This window comes from Lampris incognitus, chromosome 2 (genome assembly GCF_029633865.1).
Source record: "Lampris incognitus isolate fLamInc1 chromosome 2, fLamInc1.hap2, whole genome shotgun sequence".
NCBI classification, from domain to species: domain Eukaryota; kingdom Metazoa; phylum Chordata; class Actinopteri; order Lampriformes; family Lampridae; genus Lampris; species Lampris incognitus.
Window position 1 is genome coordinate 92,054,513 of NC_079212.1, and position 21,306 is coordinate 92,075,818.

Below are 21,306 nucleotides of genomic sequence, written 5' to 3' on the forward strand. Positions count from 1 at the left end.
AACCATCTGTCTTCTCCCAGTATACCCAGCATCTCTCCTCCACACATGTCCAAGCCATCTCAGTCTTCTCCCAGTATACCCCGCATCTCTCCTCCACACGTCCAAACCATCTCATCTTCTCCCAATATACCCAGCATCTCTCCTCAACATGTCCAAACCATCTCAATCTTTTCCCAGTATACCCAGCATCTCTCCTCCACATGTCCAAACCATCTCAGTCTTCTCCCAATATACCCAGCATCTCTCCTCCACACATGTCCAAACCATCTCAATCTTCTCCCAGTATACCCAGCATCTCTCCTTCACACATGTCCAAATCATCTCAGTCTTCTCCCAGTATACCCCGCATCTCTCCTCCACACACAGCTGTTAAGTGTTTTGGTCGTGAGTCGTCGCCATGAAACAGGCGGGACACCGAGTGGATGAAGAGGGAGGAGGCGGTCTTCTTCAATTCTGAATTACAGATTTCTTACACTATCTGATTCATTTGCACCACTGCTCGTTTTCAGGGTAGTCCAAGTCCACAATTTGTCAATCATAAATTGTCCCTCGTCATGTGGATATTCATCTCTACTATTTTCTTTACTGAGAATCATGTGCTGAAAGCTTGCTGTGTTATAGCAAAATCTGTGACCCGTCGGATTATGTGACTGTCTTTAAAACACAGTATTTCAGACAGGGTACACAGCAATTTGCCATACAGCACAAAGATGGTTAAATGTAAGCATGATCTTGGACACGATTACTTTTAGAGGCTGGATTAAAATTAGGATTAGTTTATGGAGAATGGGCAAAATATCACGTACTGTGGTGAAGGTCATATAATTTCACAGGTCAAAGAATGTGGTGTGACACCGGCGAATGAGGCCTCATCCAAATGTGTAAGACAAGTGTAGCAGCATGCTGCTTTGTTCATGCAGCCCTGATGGGAACGAAACACAAATTTATCTTGACAACACCAGACAGGTACTAGCTTTCATAGGAAGGGGGGGGGGACCAGCAACGGGGAGTAACAATTTTATTACAGTATGTAAATTTCACAACGTAAGAGTGACAAAACCGGTTTCATCGATTGAATGTTACGTCTTCATACTGCCCCTTCAGGGCATTTTCTTACCGCTTGTAACAAGACGAAACAACCCAAATTTGTCAAAAATGAAAACGCGCAGCAAACTTGAGAATGTCACTTCGATCCCCAGCCGGGCAAGGCTGTTCCCTTGAGTACATCAAAAATCCCAGATGGCAAGTTAAGCTAATATAAACCACAGAACTGCAACTGAGGCTCACCGCTGCAGGCCGCCGCTCTTCCACGCTACGCAGATGACTCGTGTTCACGCTCCTGCACAAAAAAGTGAAGTACACAAAAAAAGTAAAAGTAAAATCTTTCCAATGAGTCAGTTGTCCCAGTGGAAGGATTTCCGGCTGTATTTCTTTAAGCCTCCATGGTCCTATTGTACATCTGTGTGATGAATAAAAACATTTTAAGTAGCACAGAAGCGGGTCAGTTTCGCATAATAATGCAGAAAATGTGCAAAATCACGAGCAACTGCAGCGGGAGGTCAAAGGTAAAGCCTGTTCAATAGGAAATTAGCTATTCTATGCAATAATAAATTTCTGTGATGAAACAATCTACCCTGATGAAGGCCATAGACTGTAGTGTGCTGGTTTCTTAAACTGTTCCCAGCACTGCGAGGGCAGGAGGAACTTTTTTCACTTCTTAATGCAATTATTTACATTTCTGTTGGACCCTCCATACTGCATTCCCTTTCTCAGAATAAGAGAGCTGTACATCTGCCACATGAGAGATAGCTGGGACACTTCACATTCCTTCCAGCGTCGTGCTCTTCGTGTGATGTAGTCGCTAAGAGCGATTTTATCTATACTGCCGTGTTTCACAGAGTTAAAATGGGGTCTGATCAATTGTCCACCACAGTTATGTTCAAACGTGCGCCATGGATGGTCGTGTGTGTGTGAAGGTTCTCTTTCCGACCAAACACCCCTCTGGCTGATGTCAGTCGCTAGTCCTCCTCTGTCTGGCTGAAGGTGCTTGCGTCAGTTAAAACCAGCTGGTGTAATGTTGGGTCAGAAATAAAATTCACATACACAGTCCTTCCGCAAGGGTAAAGGAAGGAACTCTCTACCCTTGCGGAAGTGCTGAGGGGGGGATGGGAGTTTGACCAACCAGTCTACATGTGTTTTGTGGATTTGGAGAAGGCTTACGACCGTGTACCCCAGGGCACTGGGGTACACGGTGGGGAGTCCTGTGGGAGTATGGGGTACCGGGGCAGTTGCTAGAAGCCATCCGGTGCTTGTATAACCAACGTGAGAGCGTTTTCAGTGGGTGTCGGACTCCGCCAAGGTTGTCCCTTGTCTCTGATTCTGTTTGTGATATTCATGGACAGGATCTCAAGGCACAGCCAAGGTGAGGAGTGTGTCCGTTTTGGGAACCTCAGAACTGCATCTCTGCTCGTCGCAGATGACGTGGTTTTGTTGGCTTCATCAGAACGCGACCTCCGGCGTGCACTGGGGTGGTTTGCAGCTGAGTGTGAAATGGCTGGGATGAGAGTCAGCACCTCCACGTCTGAGGCCATGGTTCTCTACCGGAAAATGGTGGATTGCTCCTTCCGGGTTGGAGATGAGTTATTGCCTCAAGTGAAGGAGTTCAAGTGTCTCGGGATCTTGTTCACGAGTGAGGGTAGGATGGAGCGGGAGATTGACAGGCGGATTGGTGCAGCATCAGCAGTAATGCGGACGTTGTACCGGACCATTGTGGTGAAGAGGGAGCTGAGCTGGAAGGCAATGCTCTCAATTTACCAGTCAATCTTCGTTCTAACCCTCACCTATGGTCATGAGCTTTAGGTAGTGACCAAAACGGGGGAGATTGCGGATACAAGCGGCTGAAATGAGTTTCCTCCGTAGGGTGTCTGGGCTCAGCCTTAGAGATAGGGTGTGGAGCTCGGACATCCGGAGGGAGCTTGGAGGAGAACCACTGCTCCTTCGCATCGAAAGGAGCCAGTTGAGATGGTTCGGGCATCTGATTAGGATGCCACCTGGGCGCTTTCCTTTGGAGGTTTACTGGGCACGGTCAACTGGGAGGAGACCCCGGGGTAGACCCAGAACTCGCTGGAGGGACTACATGTCCAATCTGGCCTGGGAACGCCTTGGGATCCCCCAGGAGGAGCTGGAGGGCGTTGCTGGGGAGAGGGACGCCTGGAGTGCCCTACTTAGCTTGCTGCCACCGTGACCCGACCCCAGAAAAGCGGCTGAAGATGAGATGAGATACACAGTCCTCTTCGGCACTGCTGAACACCACTGATCTACTCCGATGTGTACCGTAAATAAAGGGCAATGGTGTTAGCATAAACACACACACACAGGAGTCGCACTCATGTCAAATTCTTTACAGTTCATACACAGTTAAAATGGACTGCTTTCTTTGCATGTACTAATATACTTGATGTTTAGAGTGGATGTACTGTCACAGTGATACTCTGCAGGACAGGCCACACTAGATGACTGGGTTGGGAAATGCTGTACTGTCATGTTGTGCTAAAGGGGCAGCGGTTCCAAACCAGAGGTACTCAATCACATGCAGGTTTTCATCCCAACCCAACTCTGCCAGCTGACGTCACTGGTTAATACACCTTTAACCAGACAGAAAGGCTGATCTGTGAAATCTGCCGGTGTCGTGTCGGGTTGGAGTGAAAACCTGCAGACGTACAGCGCTCCATGGCACACGATCCAAGTTCAACTCCAAACACAATGGCACAAACAGAGATAAAAATAAAAAGGAATTGATACTTGCGCTGAAATTCTCAGGAAACCTTACCTAAAATACACAAGAGTACATTTTAAGAAATATATGGGCTGGAATTAATATTTTGATAAATATCTTAAATATCCTAATATTAAATTAATTCAATAAAAGGCAATGATTGATGAGATCAAGGTTTTGGTTTGTGCCTCTGTAAAACTGCAGAATTGCAATGGTCCTGCTATTCAACACTTGGGTGCCTTTGGACCTCGAATTTTAGCCGAGCTTCATTCTGTGTAGATGATGTGACACAATGCTTTGAACCATTTTCAACCAACTCAAAAAACAAAAAAAAAAAAAAAATCAGGGTTCATTTAAATCCCTGTTAGTGTTCATATGATGGGGGGGGATCCTTACAGAAGAATAAGGATGTTGACATGTACTGTCCCTCATTGAAGAAGTTCCTCCCACGATATAGGTTTGGAGAAAACCTCACGCTCCAGCCAAAGGTCATAGTTCATTTGGAAGTCCTCTGGCAGGTCGACCCGCTGTCCCAGAACACTTTGAAGACAGTTGTCCACAGGCAGGAAGTCTGGATTGCTCTGGTTCTTGTCGTAACGGCGACTGTTGAAACGTTCTATGTTGGCACGCAGTGCACACTCCTCCGCCTGGAAGTCCCAGGGCCGGGCATCCAGATCTGCTGTCAGCAAAACAAACACTCCTTAGTAGTCGGTCAAAGTTTGGCACAATCCAAAGTATAAACAACAACCTGACAGTATTGATTGCCATTTTGATTGGAATTGAAAAAATTGGAGGCCAAAATGACTTTATCGTTTAATGTACTGCCAAAAGGTGAAGCACTGAATTCCATTTACAATGTTTCATTAGAAAGTAAGTAAATTACGGTAATAGAGTCAAACTCTAAGTCAACACTACAGTGTAAGGGTTAAAATGCCTCTATGAAAATATTGAGTTTGGCTCAAATGTACTTATTCTGCCTAACTTATTTTTTGGGAGTAAGTAACCTTTCCCCTTGCCTTCTTTAGGAACCACAGATTTGCTGAAGTTTGAGGTCTGCTACTGGTTTCAGTGGAATGCTCACCGTTACCGTAGGCCCAGTCATCATTTAGGCGATGGCGGACCTTCTGGTAGATGGCAGACATGGTCTTCATGTTGCTCTTCCTCCACTGACGGCCCAGGTATTTGGTTTGCACTTTGAGTAATTTGAGGACATAAAGCTGCATCATGGCCTGCTTGACCTTCAGCGCCCTCTTTAGGATGGGAGCAGACTTGAACACCACCAGCATCTGGAATAGAAAAGAACACAGGACTGTGGAAAGCAAATACGTTCATGATATACTTGACAAAAATGACGTTTCTCCTCCCGTTGATGTGACTTGAATTGTCCGTCACGGCGAATGTTATTAGACGAGCAGTTTGCTCACCATGGTTCTTGAATGCTTCCACTTAGTCAGCTTGTTCAAGATTCTCAGCAGGTTAATACAAGAGAACAGATTCCGCCAGCAGAATTGGTTGTTGTCTCCTGCTTCCTGTAGACAAACCCAGACAAAATAACCACATCAAAAGACCCGCAAATCATCTCTAGTTGTCTTTTGTCTTATTTAGTGGTGGAAGCAATACATTTGTGTAGCACATTTGGACAAGCTAATGAACTCATGTGCAGTGCGTAACTCACCAGACTCTCTGCAGTCAGCTCAGGCAGCTCATGCACCACGCAGTAAGGGAAGTCAAGCACTGAAATGCTACAGGAGGAAGCAAAATATGAGGTGTGAAAAGCGGTGTCATGTTGATATTTTTCAAAACAGCCCAAAAACAAAGTATCCTACCTGTTTTTCGCTGTGATGTAAGACATGATGTTCTGGTTGAAAAACTTCAGGATGAGGGGTATGCAGTTGGCAAACACCAGGTGTTGAGCCATGTGCTCAAACTGTAAAGAAGAAACATGGACAGAGGTAATAGTTACAACAATAATTAAACAATCAGCTTTAATTTTGGGCAGATTTGAGCTGCAAATTCTAACAGGGCTCATTATCACACAAAACTATTGACATAAACAAGCAATGATGCTATAGGCACTCAACTGTTCCTCAACCATGAAGTAGATATCATCACATGAAGTTCAAATGACCTTGCCAGGAAGTCCAAATCCATTATCCAAACATATGGCAGCACTTCACCACACTTGTACGTCCAGAATGAGACGTATACTGATAAAATGCTACAACTTAACTCTTGCTGTTAATGCATTTTAAAATAGTAAAAGTATTGCTCACACTTTCTTGTCTTCGTATACAACAGTGTGTGAAAGTTGAAGAGTAGTTAGGTTTGAGTTTGCCGTGTATTCTTAACACGTCTGGTCAATAAAACCCCAGAGGAGGTTTTTCGTCACTTTCGAGATTTGAAGTGAATGTTTAACACAGATTTATGTGCCTTTCTATTCCTGGTGCGTAGTGCCCCTACCTGGTAGATGTGGTTCAGTTTAAAGTGTTTGAGGAGCAGCAGAAGAACAGCAGAGATGGCCTTCACAATGATCTCTTTGTGCCGATTGACATCAACACCAAGTTTCATACTCTGCAACACCGTGGTCCTGCGGAGACAGACATATGTAGTAAATCACCTCATTGTATTTATCACGGGACCCCAACCTGGACACAAACCCCTGTAATTACTTTACTTAACTATCTGTACACATCTTCAGTGTCTTTTACCTCTTCTTTTTACTTGTATTTGTGGAGAGATGTCAACTGGAGGACATGATCCTAAATTTCAGTTATCAATTGTCGACTGGATTTTTGCCCTAGCTCCAGTTACGGTACTTACGGCATTTCCTCGGGCAGCACGTCTGCTAAAATGTTGATGGAGTCCGTCTTGGCCTTTGAGGTGGGTGCTGCTGCAAGCAGGATCTTCAGCAAGGCAATCTGACATGTAGGAGGACACACCAAAAGACTCATCAACACACGTTTACACAAGCCCACAACATCTCAAGCCTCCAGAAGGCCACATTACAGCTCAGATTATCTACTGTGCTGTGCATCTGTGATGCAATTAACACTGGTTACTTATATGTACACAATAATTCTGTTACCAGATAACCATGAGGATATTTTCAATTTGCAAGGGGTTGTTTGCCAGTATTATAAGGGAGCAGCTAAAGAATGAATACCTGTCTTGTGTGTCAGTCCCAAAAGACCACAACTTTTGAAAATGATTTCTCTGCTGATCTAAACTTATGTGATAGTATTTCTGGTGTTATGGAACAGTTATTAAACAGACTTTAAGGCTTCGTGTGAGCACAACATTGAGGTTATGCAAGACAAAAAAATGCAATGCATTAAAAACTGTGATTGACAAAGTTATGATGGACCAATGTCCAAAAACGTCCTCTTTCTATGTGACCGATAGTGCATTTCTCTACATCTTGACAGCAGTGTAAATAAATAAAATGTGTTTTATGTAAATGGCTTTAACTGCTGGAGCATTTGTGAGCCTTTAAAACAAGACAAGTAAAGTTTGCTGGGTGTGATTAAGATGAGTAGATGTGGACACTAACCATATATTGAGGCAAACTGGGGAGAATACCCTGATAGAGCAGCTCTGTGGCACACATCTCCACTTCCTCTTCGCCCTGTTACGATAATAAGACAAACCAGTTGCACAAGCTAGACAAAACAACTCATTTCATCACCATGTCGTAGGAGGACAGTTTAGATCAGAATACTGAACTTTCACAGACTGCCTTCCAGAACTGCAATCAACACACAAAAAGCAGGTTTCCTCCTGTGATCTGTAAAGTCACTATAAAACACAGCACCATAAGGAATATATATTTGCATTACTCAATTAATTCCAGAAGGAGAAATTCCCTTTTCGCAGACCTTCATCTACAGGGGGGTCAAAGTGCAGAGTAATGTACAGAAAAATACTTCTGGAGCTAACAGGGCTTCAGTTAAGTAACTGAAGCCCTGTTAGCTCGAGCAGGGTAGACACTTTGTCATGTTTGGGATTTGAACCTGGTTGATCTGGTTGGAGGATAGTATCCCTACATATTACACTGCCCTGCTTCCTACATTGTAAAATATGCAAATAACAGCATCAACAACATGCAGCCTTGAGCAAGATTTTCTTGTTCAAAACTGAAGAGATTCTTGGAAAACATAGCTGGTTTGAGGCTGAGGGGTTAAACATCTCATGTGGACACTGAGGGGTTAAACATCTCATGTGGACACAGCGGTTTGAGGCTGAGGGGTTAAACATCTCATGTGTACACTGAGGGGTTTGAGGCTGAGGGGTTAAACATCTCATGTGGACACTGAGGAGTTAAACATCTCATGTGGACACTGAGGGGTTAAACATCTCATGTGTATCATTACGTGTCATGAGAGCAAGTACGGGTGTTGCACTTAAAGAGGGGAGAGTCATTGTTACCGAGAACCTAAGAATGTTCTGGACAGGGCTGTAGGGATGATTTTATTCAAATTATAAAATGTTAGCCACCACGTACCCCAGATAGCGGCGTTTTCTGAAATTCCTCTTCCCTTGAAATCTGAATCTCTGCTATGGAAACATACTTGTGCTGGAGGAAAAAAAAAGAGAGGACTTGTTAAATATGTTAGGTGGTAAGAGAGTTATCCATGATGCATAACATAGTGCCCCTTCAAGTTGTTGCCATAAATAAAGTTTCTTAGCTAGTCAGTACAATACCTGCTTCAGTGTCTTGATGCTTTCGTGAATTGGTCTGGGCAAACCAACAACCGTGTTTGTATCACTGTAAAAAAAGCAAGAAAGAATTATGCTTTGAGACATTCTCCCAGCTACATGACCCACAGTCCTGGATGTGCTCACACATTGTCAGACTAGTGTCACTTCTGTTCCTCTTGGTTCGATTTCAATGAAAACTACTACTACTACTACTACTATTACTTCTGGCTGCTCCCGTTAGGGGTCGCCACAGCGCATCATTCGTTTTCATCTCTTCCTGTCTTCTGCATCTTCCTGTCACATCAGCCATCTGCATGTCCTCCCTCACCACATCCATAAACCTCTTCTTTGGCCGTCCTCTTTTCCTCTTCCCTGGCAGCTCCATATTCAGCATCCTTCTCCCAATATACTCAGCATCTCTCCTCCACACATGTCCAAACCATCTCAATCTTGCCTTTCTTGTTTTGTCTCCAAATCATCCAACTGAGCTGTCCATCTAATATACTTGTTTCTAATCCTGTCCTTCTTCGTCACTCCCAATGAAAATCTTAGCATCTTCAACTCTGCCACCTCCAGCTCCACCTCCTGTCTTTTCGTCAGTGCCACTGTCTCCAAACCATACAACATAGCTGGTCTCACAAATCTTGTAAACCTTCCCTTTAACTCTTGCTGGTACCCTTCCGTCACAAATCACTCCTGACACTCTTCTCCACCCACTCCACCCTGCCTGCACTCTCTTCTTCACCCCTCTTCTGCACTCCCAGTTACTTTGGACAGTTGACCCCAAGTATTTAAACTCATCCACCTTCATCACCTCTAGTCCTTGCATCCTCACCATTCCACTGTCCTCCCTCTCATTCACGCATATGTATTCTGTCTTGCCCCTATGACTTTCATTCCTCTTCTCTCCAGTGCATACCTTCACCTCTCCAGGCCCTCCTCAACCTGCACCCTACTCTCACTACAGATTACAATGTCATTCGCAAACATCATAGTCCACGGAGACTCCTGCCTGATCTTGTCGGTCAACCTGTCCATCACCACTGCAAACAAGAAAGGGCTCAGAGCCAATCCTTGATGTAATCCCACCTCCACCTTGAACCCATCTGTCATTCCAACTGCACACCTCACCACTCTCATACTTCCCTCATACATATCTCCGCCAAGTGTATGTATCTCCCCTTCTCTGGTGTTTGAATTTGGGGACAAACCACCTCTTTTTTCGCCTACCGGGGGAAGGGAAATACAAGCACACACAGACACAGAAAAACCAGTGTTTTTCCTGCCATTACAAGACTTTTGTGCAGTGCCCAAGTCGACTGAATGGGAAATACGGAAAAAGAAAGTTGTTAATATGCAGTGCTCAAGCTAAAAAATCTAACTAATAAAAAAATTTTGCCTGTCAGTCTGTGGGTATGCAGCCTCCTAGGTGGACCCTCGCATGAATGCGACCAAGTCTTGACATGAAATGACAGAGATCAGGCTGTCACAAGTTCAAAGCCCTTATCAAAAGACTTCAAATGTGTTTAACTGTCATGGTTTTCATGATATAAACTGAATGAAGGTGAATGGCTGCTCTGGTGATTGACTTTCACTAATAAAACAACGGTAAGAAAACAGCTCAGCCATGGGAAATGTTTTATTATAGCTACTGAGATGGTTTCCAGCTGTTATTGTGATTAATCCTACTCTTGAAATTGTATTTTTATAGCGGTGTTTTATCATTGGAGACTATGGCACTTCCACGTGGCAGCGAAGTGAATAAAGTAAATTGTTTATTTGTTCATTCAGTGTTCCCCCAGTTCTCCTGTGCTGAGATCAGCAGTGAATGATTTGCTGGCTTGTGAAATACGACCGACTTCTTGTTTACTTTCAAGACTCATACCAAAAACCAAAACAGTACATATTCAGATACGTACTGTTTTGGTTTTGATACTATTTCTACCCGATCTGACTCAACCGTAGATGTGAGTCGCGCATGCACACGGTTGACTCAGAGCGGTCAGTGACAGAGAGAAGCATTGGTCAAGCGAGCTAGAGAGTGAATGAAGAGAGAGAGCGGTGGTAGCATAAACAAACTTTTTTCTAAGGTTTTGAATCACCGCAACCACGAGAGGTGGTTCATCATATAATCATAACTGTGCACAAAATATTTTAGGCTGATAGATCTGGTGGTTTGCGAGATTAGCCGCAGACAGACACACAGACAAAGATACAAACACACACACAACCAAACGCAATATCTCCTCCAGGCTACTGCCTGGCGGATATAAATATATATCTTACTTTCCAAGTGTGTATCCGATGAATTTACTTCTGCTCGATTCCAAGAAATTTTCTATGTCCTTTTCCCTGTTGAGACAAGAGATGAGAACATCAAAACCAAAAGTCGACAATAAAATAATTTCCAGTCTAACCATATTATCTTGGAATTTGTATTCTAGATTTGTATACAAAAATCTAGAATTAAAGTATAAATCAAGGACGGATCAAAAGTTTACTCCCCTTTTAATTGAATTTAAATTAATTGCATCGATACTCAATACTAGCAGTGACAAGAATGTTGGAATAACACTAAAATAAATGTTTTTCGGGGAATTAACACCTAAAAACTCCTAGCCTTTGGGCCTCCTTTTTGTCTTAAACTGATAATTATAATTACATTTATGTTTTCTGCCCTTTATTCTGTTGTGTATTTTTCCATTCTATCTTAATTTGTACAGCCCATCAGTAAACACTGAAAATTTTGCTTTAGAAATGAAATTAACTTGACTGGCCTGTTCTAGAGTACACTTTCTGTCAGTCTGCCAATCAGTTGGGCTCACATCCTGTTTACTGCGCCAAATCCACCTTACCTGACTTTAGGAGCCCAAGGTAGACCTTTGGGGAAGGACACCCTCTCTGATGGAGGATGTGGAATAGGTGGAGGCATAACCTCATCCCTCTCGAGAGGGAAAGGCTCTGCCTCTATGGAGTTATCGTTGTCATCATTGTCATCCTCATCCTCGCGAGGGTCATCTGCCTTGTAAGGGTCCTTTTCATTGAAGGCGTCCAGGTTGTCCTGTTTAATCAGGGACTGCGACAAGAAGGGATGAGAAGCTGCATGTGATCACCTGCTGACTGGTGATGGCACTTCACTGGTGGTCATCTCCATCCAAGATTGAGATGGGTGGTTTAACATTTGAAGTGGTTGCTTACTTTGTGTTCACGGCGTGCTCGTTTCTGCTGCTGTTCTATGAGATCAGACGCAGAGGCAGGGGGAGAGGCGGCTCTCATGCTCCTGATGACCCGAATGCTGTCCTCTGGGAGAGGGGGCAGACCCAACTCCTCACGCTTATGCACCTTTATAGTCTGCAGCTGGTCAAATCCTCCAAGTGTGAACTGAGAAAGGGGAGAGAGGTTTTCAATGAGTTGGTTTCTCTCTTTTCTCCAGATGTGAACTCATCTTTAAGATCACAATAGAAATTCAACATGAGCAAACCAGAGTGTTCAGCATTAACAGAGAATGAAAGCAGTAGAATTTTGGTGACGACATCTCAATCTCTCACCAGTATGCTCTTCCACAACAGTAACAACACCTTCTTCATGGGGAAGTGTGGAGCATGACCGCTACAGAACTTGGTAACCATCCCAAAAAGCATGACAGAGATGGGCTCATTGTTGTACAGCGGAGACCCTGAATGGGAGGGATTGAGTGGACAGTTCAGCTTGTTAGGTAAGTAAACTTACACGACATTTGACTGGAGCCTTCTCAACTCACTTGTTATACTTACCAAGCTCCGTTTTAAAAGTCTCCCTGGTGGCCCTCCACTCCGGGCTGTCTGCTGGGTCCTCCTGCTGAATCGTTTCTACCATGAGGTACATTATATTCAATAGCACCCTGAGGTCTGTGCTGTCTGCAAGGGAGATGGCTGGCTTTCTGACAGCACTACTACAGGCAGCACTGTTACTACAGGAAGGGAAAAGGATTCATCAACAACACTACAGATAATTCACAACAAATGCTGTTGTGCCATGCATTTGGAACTGAAAAACTGAACATCTCTCCTTCAGTTGCCCTGCCAGGGCTCTATGGTGCGAGTATTTCACTCGCCTTTGCCCCTAAAAATAGGAATGCAAACAGGAAAACTAATTTACGAGCACAATGTAGAGAGATACAACTTACCATAATCTTCCACCCTCCCACCCTCACCCCCCGCTGCTAATCCCTCAAAAACTACAAGTCCACATTCCATAAGCCACAATGTGCCAATCACAGTAGTTTTCTGTGATGGTGTCAAGGGGGAGAAAGGTGAACAACACTGAAAATTGTGTAACTTCAACACTCATTCAGTCAGTCAGGGACAGACGCGTTTATATAGTATCGCAAAGATATCGCTAAAAATGAAGTCCGTTAATTTTTATTTTGAGCAAAAAAGAAACATGAGGGAGGTTTCTCTGCCCAGAACTGCATTAAGAACCTGACAAGAAGCTGCCTTTGAGTCTCCACCACTGAAGACCTGATGAGGATCAGCCTGGATTGAGTTCGATCCCACTCCTGCCATAAGACTGCTGACTGACCTCTAAGTGTGCCAGACGGCCAACATACAAAAGCAACTGCACAACCGATACCCTTTGCATCTAGTAGGCATGGGCCAATGTGTGATTTTGGTTATATGTGCTATTCCACAGATGTGTGTCCCTTAGTACACATACACATAAACACACACACACACACACAAATAAATACAGGAGGAAAAAAAACTGTACTGCAGAACCAATATGTCTCTTAAAATGCAGTGTCAATACTGTTTCATCTATCAATCCATTATCCGAACTGCTTATCCTGCCCTCAGCGTCACGGGGATGCTGGAGCCTATCCCAGCAGTCACTGGGCAGCAGGCGGAGAGACACCCTGGACAGGCCGCCAGGCCATCACACAGGGCCCACACTTGCTTGCTTTGCTTTAGGTTGTCCGTCGTGTCCGATGATGACAATCCTGCCTCTGTCACTTGTGAGTCTTCTTATGGCTGTAAAGCCCAATCCGCGATCCACAATGTCTGCCACAGACAGAACAGGTGAAATCACTGACTGGGGGTGTAGGTGTGGTACTGGCTTCATGTCTCTTCAGACGTCTTCTGGTCCGTCGATCACCGCGGTCCTTCTCGAGGTTTTGCACCCCTTGTTGACAGAGCTGCCGCCAGATGGAGCGTTGGGCGGCAGTGTCTTCCAGCTGGCTCGGGTTCAGGCCGCACTTCTTTATGATGGTCTTCAGCTGGTCTTTGTACCGTTTTTTCTGGCCCCCTGCCAAGCGGCGGCCAAGATGTAGCTGGCCATACAGCACTTTACGCGGTAAGCGCTCCTTTGGCATCCTGATGACGTGACCGAGCCATCGAAGTTGGTACTGGGTGACGGTAGCCTCCATGCTGATGCAGTTGGTCTTGCGGAGTATTTCAGTATGGGGCACTCGGTCACGCCAGGTTATCCTCAGGATGCATTGTAGGCATCTGATGTGGAAGGCCTCAAGCATCCTGAGGTGGTGGCTGTACAGGGTCCACGCCTCACAGCTGTAGAGGAGAGTCGTGATGACAACTGCCAAGTAGACAGATATTTTGGTGTGGAGGTTGAGGTCTTTGTTTTGAAAGACCCTTCTCCTAAGTCTGCCAAAAGAGGATGACGCTCAGAGAGAAAGCTGCCCAGGTATTTGAAGGATTCCACTGTTGCAAGTGGTTTGTCGGAGATGTTGAAGGTTGGTGAATGAGATGGAGGAGTAGATGCCCACTGGCATATTACTTCAGTCTTTGTCACATTTATAGAGAGCCCCAGCCTACCATACGCCCTTGTAGCAGCTGCAAGGGTAGCTTGTAGTGCCTCGGGTGTGTGGGCCACAACTGCACAGTCATCTGCGTACTGTAACTCAATGATGTGCTCCGATGTCATTTTTGTGACCGCTTGGAGCCTACGGATGTTAAATAGGTTTCCATCTAGTCTGAAGTCCACAGTAACCCCACTGTCCTTCCTGATTTCCTTGTGGAGCAGCAATGTCACACACAGGAGGAAGATGTTAAAAAGAACTGGAGCAAGGATGCACCCCTGACGTACCCCGGTGCACACCCTGAAGGGCTCAGATTCCTGGCCTCCAATGGTCACACGTGCCATCATCCCCACGTGAAATCTTTGAAGGATGTTGACAAACTTTCGTGGACAGCCAAACTTCAGGAGGATGTTCCATAGGATGTCCCTGTTGACTGTGTCGAAAGCCTTTGACAGGTCGAAGAAGGCTATGAAGAGGTTCTGATGTTGCTCCCTGCACTTCTCTTGGAGTTGCCGTGCTGTGAACACCATGTCCACAGTACTCCTATTCCTCCTAAACCCACACTGTGACTCAGGCAACAGCTCCTCTGAGATGTGTTTTACCAGCCTGTGTAACATGAGTTTGGCCAGGACTTTTCCAGCAACAGCCAGTAGTGAAATGCCACGGCTGTTGCCACAGAGGGACTTGTCTCCTTTGCCTTTATATATGGAGATGATGTTAGCATCCCTCCACTGCTGAGGGACAGTTTCGTTCTTCCATACGTGTGAGATGAACAGGAAAAGTGCACGGGTGCAGAGGTAGCCTCCCTGTTTAAAAATCTCTGCAGGGATACTGTCAGGGCCAGGGGTCTTGTTATTTTTCAGCGACCTAACTGCACAATGAACCTCTTCAAAGGTTGGTGGAAGGTCAAGGTCTTGGATGGTGGGGCGGACAGGTAGTTCATCCAAGATCGAGGGATCTGTTGGGGAGGGCTGGTTCAAAAGAGTCTCAAAATGTTCTGCCCATCTTTTTGTGATGAATTTCTGGTCTTTTATGAGGGTGGTACCATCATCAGACTTCAGGGGGGAGACAGAGCAGTTTCTTGGGCCGTAGATGGTTTTCACTGCATCATAAAAGTTGTGCATATCATTTCTATCGGCATGGGATTGTATTTCATTTGCCTTCGATATCCACCACTCATTCTGCAGGGCACGCAATTTTGACTGCACCTCTCTCCTGGATGCTTGCCATTGTTGCCGGAGTGTAGCTGATGTGGGATTGTTGAGGACAGCACTGTGTGCTTTATGCATGCCTTTGAGTATGGAAGTTATTGTGCCTGTGTTGTCATTGAACCAGTCCTGGTGTTTTCTGCTCTTGTAACCGATGGATTGGGATGCTGCCTTGTAGAGTCTGGAGCTCACGGAAGACCATTTCCTGTCAATGGAATCATCCGTGCTCAAGAGAAGCTCAATGTCTTCCAGGTTTTCAGCCAGAGAGAGGCGGAGATTGTTCTGGACCTCAGCCTTTTCTAGCCGGGTACAGTCAAGCCTCTTCTTTCCTGACCTTTGGAGACGAACAGCAGGGCGTACCTCCACCTGGAGCCTGGTCATGATGAGCCGGTGATCTGTCCAGCACTCAGCACCTCTCATTGCACGAGTGAGTAAGACGTCTTTTGTATCAGCACGTCTCACAATGATGTAGTCCAATAGGTGCCAATGTTTGGAGCGTGGGTGCATCCAGGATGTTTTGTGCTTGTTTTTTAATTGGAAGAGGGTGTTTGTGATGGTCAAGCCATGCTCAGCACAGAGGCTTAGGAGGCGCAGTCCATTTGCATTGACGTTCCCAATGCCATGCCCACCAATGACACCACTCCACACCTTGTTGTCTTTCCCCACTCTGGCATTGAAATCGCCCAGCAAAAAGATCTTGTCCTCCTTGGGTATATGACTGAGAGCCTCATCTAGTGACTGGTAGAAGCGGTCCTTTACGTCATCCTCTGATGGCAGTGTTGGTGCATAGGCACCTAGGAGGGTGGCATAACGTTTCTTGGCCAGAGGGATCCTGAGCGACATGAGTCTTTCACTTATGCCAATCGGTGTTTCAGTGAGTCTTGGTAGGAGGCTGTTTTTTATTGCAAATCCCACACCATGCTGATGTTGTCCTCCTGCAGGGTATCCCTTCCAGAAGAAGGTGTAGGTGTCCTCCTTCAGGGAGCCTTCATCCAGGAACCTGGTTTCACTGAGTGCAGCAATGTCAATATTGTAGCGATTGAGTTCCGTTGCAATTAGTGCAGTCCTTCGCTGAGGTCTTTCGGCATTAACGTCCAGCAGAGTTCTTATGTTCCATGTTGCCAGTTTAAAGGGAATTATTTTCTTTTTTTTTATTTCGACCGCAGAGTGGAATGTCCCGATAGGTGCGGTAGCCTATCCAGGATGTTTTGAGTGGGCAATGTTTAGGCCACCTTTTCTAGGCCCCTCCCCAGTTGGGGTGAGCAGTGTGGCTCCTAAATAGGGCTGCTCAGACACACAGGGGTCTGCCGAGAGCAGCTGCCACTCAAGCCCAGCTGCTGGCGACCATGAATAGCCCTGTGCCGCTGGCGTGCAGGGGTCTGATTAGGAGCTTCCAGTGCATTCATACCTGCTCCCGTCACCAGACACCCCATCGCCGCCAGACTTTGATCCATATTCCGGTTGCTGGTCTCACCGAGGCAGAGGTGGATACCTGCGCAAAGAGATTATTTACAGTGCCGCTGGGGGTGCGCATGTCCCAGCAGCACTTCTTCACTGTGAGAGGGTGGGATCTGGTGGCAAGGGGGGCCCAAGACGACCAGCACTCTTCCACAGCTGCAGGAGGCTGCCGGAGCTCCAGTCTGTCAGAGGACCGCCTATCGTGCGCCGCCATGCACATTGCTTTTCTCTCAGGGTGTGCTCCCCTAGCCTTTGTCGTCCTACACTTACCCACAAGGCAGTGGGACAGTGGTTGGTCAATGCCAGGGTGTATCCACTTCACATGGGCCTGCGCATTAGACCTCTGGGGACCACTGTAGCTCCGAGATCCCCTACAGTTTAGCCAGGGACCGCAAGGTACCCAGTTACCGTGTGTGGCCACGAGGAGGCACTGCAGGAGTCTTGGCGGTAGAGAGGCTATGTACCGGCAGGGGAGACTTACGCACTCGGCTCCTCTTTTCACCCCCACAAAGAGGGCTAGCCGGCGGCAGTAGCTGAGAGCAGAGAGTAGCAAGCAGAAGCAGCATGCAGCATGCACTAACTACAAGCACTACTACCCCAGTATTACTGCACTGACGCATCACACACGCCCTGTGCCACACACACACACACACACACACACACACACACACACACACACACACACACACACACACACACACACACACACACACACACACACACACACTTAGGGGCAATTTAGTACGGCCGATTCACCTGACCTACATGTCTTTGGACTGTGGGAGGAAACTGGAGCCCCCGGAGGAAACCCACGAAAACACGGGGAGAACATGCAAACTCCACACAGAGGACGACCCGGAACGATCCCCAAGGTTGGACTACCCCGGGGCTCGAACCCAGGACCTTCTTGCTGTGAGGCAACCGCACTAACCACTGCGCCACCGTGCCCAATACTATCTCAATGTTTCAAAAAGTTGTTTACTTGCTTCAATGTTAACAAAAAACTTTCAAATGTTTTAAAATGCCATTGCAGTATTTTATTTTAACGTTTCAGTGTTTTAAAAAGGTATGTTAATGCTGTTTTTCAAAATTTCAAGGCCCATGTCTAGTGTCTAGATATGAGGGTCTTCCACTTTCCTAGTTCTCCCCTGGTTTTCACATCATAATTGCACACAAGAAGGAGCACGCGCACACACACACTAAAAATATGTATGTACTCAATTGTTTAATAAACTGTTACTTGAACATTTTTCACTGTGCTCCTAAATTTTTTCATGTGTGCCTACATTTTTTTTTCATTTAGAAGCACATGTACTCCTTGAGAACAGTTACCATAGAACCATGCCTGCACAGACTTATAAGATAATTGACAGAGCACCTACTCAATTTCCATGTTTAGCAGCTCCACAAGAGCAGAGAAGGTCCCCACATCCAGCAACAGGAAGATGTTGTACCTCATCCAGTGCTGCACCTCCGCCTCAGAGCTGCACTCAGCAAATGTTCCTTAACACAAATCAGGGAAAACGGTTGTAAACTACAAAGAAAACTAATCAATTAGCCTCCTTAGAGGAATCTTCTCTGTCATATGTTAGTTAGGTTGTCTAATAATGGTAAGTAGTGATAGTCTACCCTGAGCCATGTAGAGAATGGCTCTAGCAATCTTCAGCCTTTTGTCCCGTGCAATCACTTCTAGGCCGTCTAACAGGCGCATGGCGTGTGCTCTGTGCTGAGCTGCATCAAGCTCTGTCCATTTCTTTTCAGGCACTAGGAGACAATAGAGATGGAAAATATAATCTAGATCATCTGTAGTGTAACAGACCTTTGTTAGCTAACAACTGTTTACACATGTGTAGGGGTAGCGTTTGATGGCACTTCCTTGAATAAGAATATATGTAAATATAAATCCTGAATCAAATCTGATTATCAAATCCAAATCCATTCAGATCCTGTACAGAATGCTTTTTTTGTTTTGTTTTTTGAAAATTGCACAAAGTAACTTATTGTCTTTGATTCACAGAAGTTTGGGCCCATTTTTGCTGATCGACCATGATGTGAGATGTGAATAGAATTAAGCGTGCTGCCTGTGTGGGTTCAGACGTACCCGCATCACATTGTCACCTGTTGAATCTGCAGAAAAGATTTAATGACCTTTTTACTATAATACTGTATGTGGTTTTATTATGCCACAGCAACCAATGCTAGTTGTAGAACAAAGGTCTGGATTTGTGGGGAAAAATGCAACAAGAGATTTGTTTAAATTGGAGCTTATTGAATCCGGATATTCTATCAACTCAGAACCGGTTCCAAAACAGAACCGGCTATCCAACCCTAAACAGACACTGAATAAAGTATGTATATTTCTTCAACTACATACCATGCGTTCTGAAGTCCTCCTCAAAGCACTGTCTGTTGAGAACAAACTCTGGTCCTTCAGTGTAACTGTATAGCTCTGGGAAACATATTCAGAATAGATAGTTTAATTCCATCAAACCACAAGCTGTGAATAGTTAATTGATGAATAAAAGACAGGACCTAAGAGAAGAATGAGAAAATCAACATCTTTAACAAATTATGTCAAGACAGCACACACCTGACAGCTCAGCAGCCCACTTGTCTGTATCGGCGTACTCAAACTCGAGGTCTGGAGATTCAGACAAACCCTGCGTGTGACACAATATATTCAACACGATCATGGACTCTGCATATGACCTTCACTTTCAAGCCCAACAACAATTTTCAGCATGAGGACTCAAACTATACCAGCTAATTATTAGGCAACTGAATGAGCAAAACATTCCTTAACACACAATGGAGCAATTAAGCATAACTGTGAGGCGATTCGTCTTAAAACCAGTGAAATCACAGCAATATACGTGTCTGTGAATGTTCTCATTCATCCAGGTCATGGTTATCCAAAGGAGTTGAATCAAGTGCAACTGGACTTGGTATATATCCGTGAAGACGTTTCGCCTGTCATCCAAGAGGCTTCCTCAGTTCGTGCCTTTCTGACTAGACCAAACTGACTAGCTAGTCTAGACCAAGCTTGGGCTAGACTAGCTAGTCAGTTTCGCCTCTCATCCAGCTTGGTCTAGTCAGAAAGGCACGAACTGACTAGCTTGTCTAGACCAAGCTTGGTCCAGACTAGCTAGTCAGTTCGGTATAGTCAGAAAGGCACGAACTGAGGAAGCCTCTTGGATGAGAGGCAAAACTGACTAGCTAGTCTAGACCAAGCTAGCTAGTCAGTTCGTGCCTTTCTGACTACTAGCTAGTCAGTTCGTGCCTTTTTGACTACTAGCTAGTCAGTTCGTGCCTTTCTGACTAGCTTGGTCTAGTCAGAAAGGCACGAACTGAGGAAGCCACTTGGATGAGAGGCGAAACGTCTTCACGGATATATACCAAGTCCAGTTGCACTTGATTCAACTCCTTTGGATACACAGCAATATACCAAAGTTAGGTGCTTCTTGGAAACCCATGAGAAAGATGGGTGTTTGTAGCGGAAACCATAATTAAACAACGAGGCCAAATGACGGCGTTTCGGTGCATGGACACGTCCGGCGCACTACAGAGGTGGAAACGCAGAAACATAAACGCACTGTTGCAAACGAGGGTCGGCGCTGACGCCTTCAACAGGTCTTTACCGAGCATCCATTACATACGACATCAGGGGCAGCCTGGCCACCCTGGAGTTGTTGACGTTTGAGCCACACCGCCCTGCCCGCATACCGCTGCTACCGACTTAACCGCACACCACAAACACACGTACAACCTGAACCAATGTGGGACTTTTCGGAAGTGCCGTTAGCGTCGGTAGCTTTGGGGAAACGGAGGCGCTCAACCCTGCCCGGGCTGTTGTCGAGAGCAACACTGTCCCACAGGAGGCCCTTTCGGCTTCTCATTTGGACGAATTTACCGTCGGACGTGAAAGTAAAGCGAGAACTCTGACTGCTCACCTCTGAGTCTTTTCTTTGATTACGGACGAATTCTCCCCTGCTCTTGTTGGGCAACATGGCTCTCTGTTTGTTATTGAGGGGTAATCCGCCACCGACCCCACCGACGTCCATCTTTTTTTATTTAATACGCCGAACGCCAAGAGAGCTGGCTCTCGCGAGAACCTGACGTAGTGCGTCATGACGCGATTTTGTTCCGCAGAACGTAAGGGTCGTCGTGACGTGCGTCACCACGGGCCGCTCGTCCGAATCTTTTTTTTTTTTGTTGAGCTGCTACAATTTTTTTTTTGTATTTCACAAAACAAAAATAAGAGAGTAAACAAAATAAAAATGATTAAAAAAAGACAGGGGTCCCATCAGAATCAATATATCAGGACTCCGCAACACTTTATTTGTCATTATGTATGTTTTTTGTAAATATTGGAA

The 21,306-nt window shown here is 45.6% G+C and overlaps 1 protein-coding gene across 2 annotated transcripts; it reads right to left on the reverse strand.

The window, feature by feature from the left end:
• Nucleotides 1-1,010: 1,010 nt before the first annotated feature.
• On the reverse strand, nt 1,011-20,994 carry strip1 (striatin interacting protein 1). 2 transcript variants are annotated; one of them, XM_056298273.1, is made up of 20 exons: nt 20,884-20,994; nt 19,524-19,593; nt 19,308-19,382; nt 18,563-18,697; nt 18,316-18,436; nt 12,247-12,422; nt 12,022-12,149; nt 11,672-11,854; nt 11,329-11,549; nt 10,760-10,825; nt 8,477-8,540; nt 8,277-8,348; nt 7,326-7,400; nt 6,596-6,693; nt 6,236-6,362; nt 5,602-5,702; nt 5,451-5,517; nt 5,200-5,304; nt 4,857-5,061; nt 1,011-4,451 (listed from the first exon to the last, which is right to left on the reverse strand). In XM_056298273.1, exons 1-20 carry the CDS (start codon nt 20,992-20,994, stop codon nt 4,204-4,206), a joined length of 2,448 nt encoding a protein of 815 aa, XP_056154248.1. In that variant the 3' UTR covers nt 1,011-4,203. The 2 variants fall into 2 exon arrangements, with proteins under 2 accessions (XP_056154248.1, XP_056154256.1); XM_056298281.1 differs by lacking the exons at nt 18,563-18,697; nt 19,308-19,382; nt 19,524-19,593; nt 20,884-20,994 and having other exon boundaries at nt 1,011-4,454; nt 18,316-18,501.
• Nucleotides 20,995-21,306: the final 312 nt, after the last annotated feature.

Bases quoted from the DNA above. Each gene is read 5' to 3' on its own strand.
- strip1 (XM_056298273.1), bottom strand. From the start codon at position 20,994: ATGGACGTCGGTGGGGTCGGTGGCGGATTACCCCTCAATAACAAACAG. The intron at 12,423-18,315 runs GTAGGTGCTCTG...CCCTTCCTGTAG, and splicing joins CTGCTAAACATGGAAATTGA to TAACAGTGCTGCCTGTAGTA. The intron at 8,541-10,759 runs GTAAGATATATA...CTTTTTTTACAG, and splicing joins ATCGGATACACACTTGGAAA to TGATACAAACACGGTTGTTG.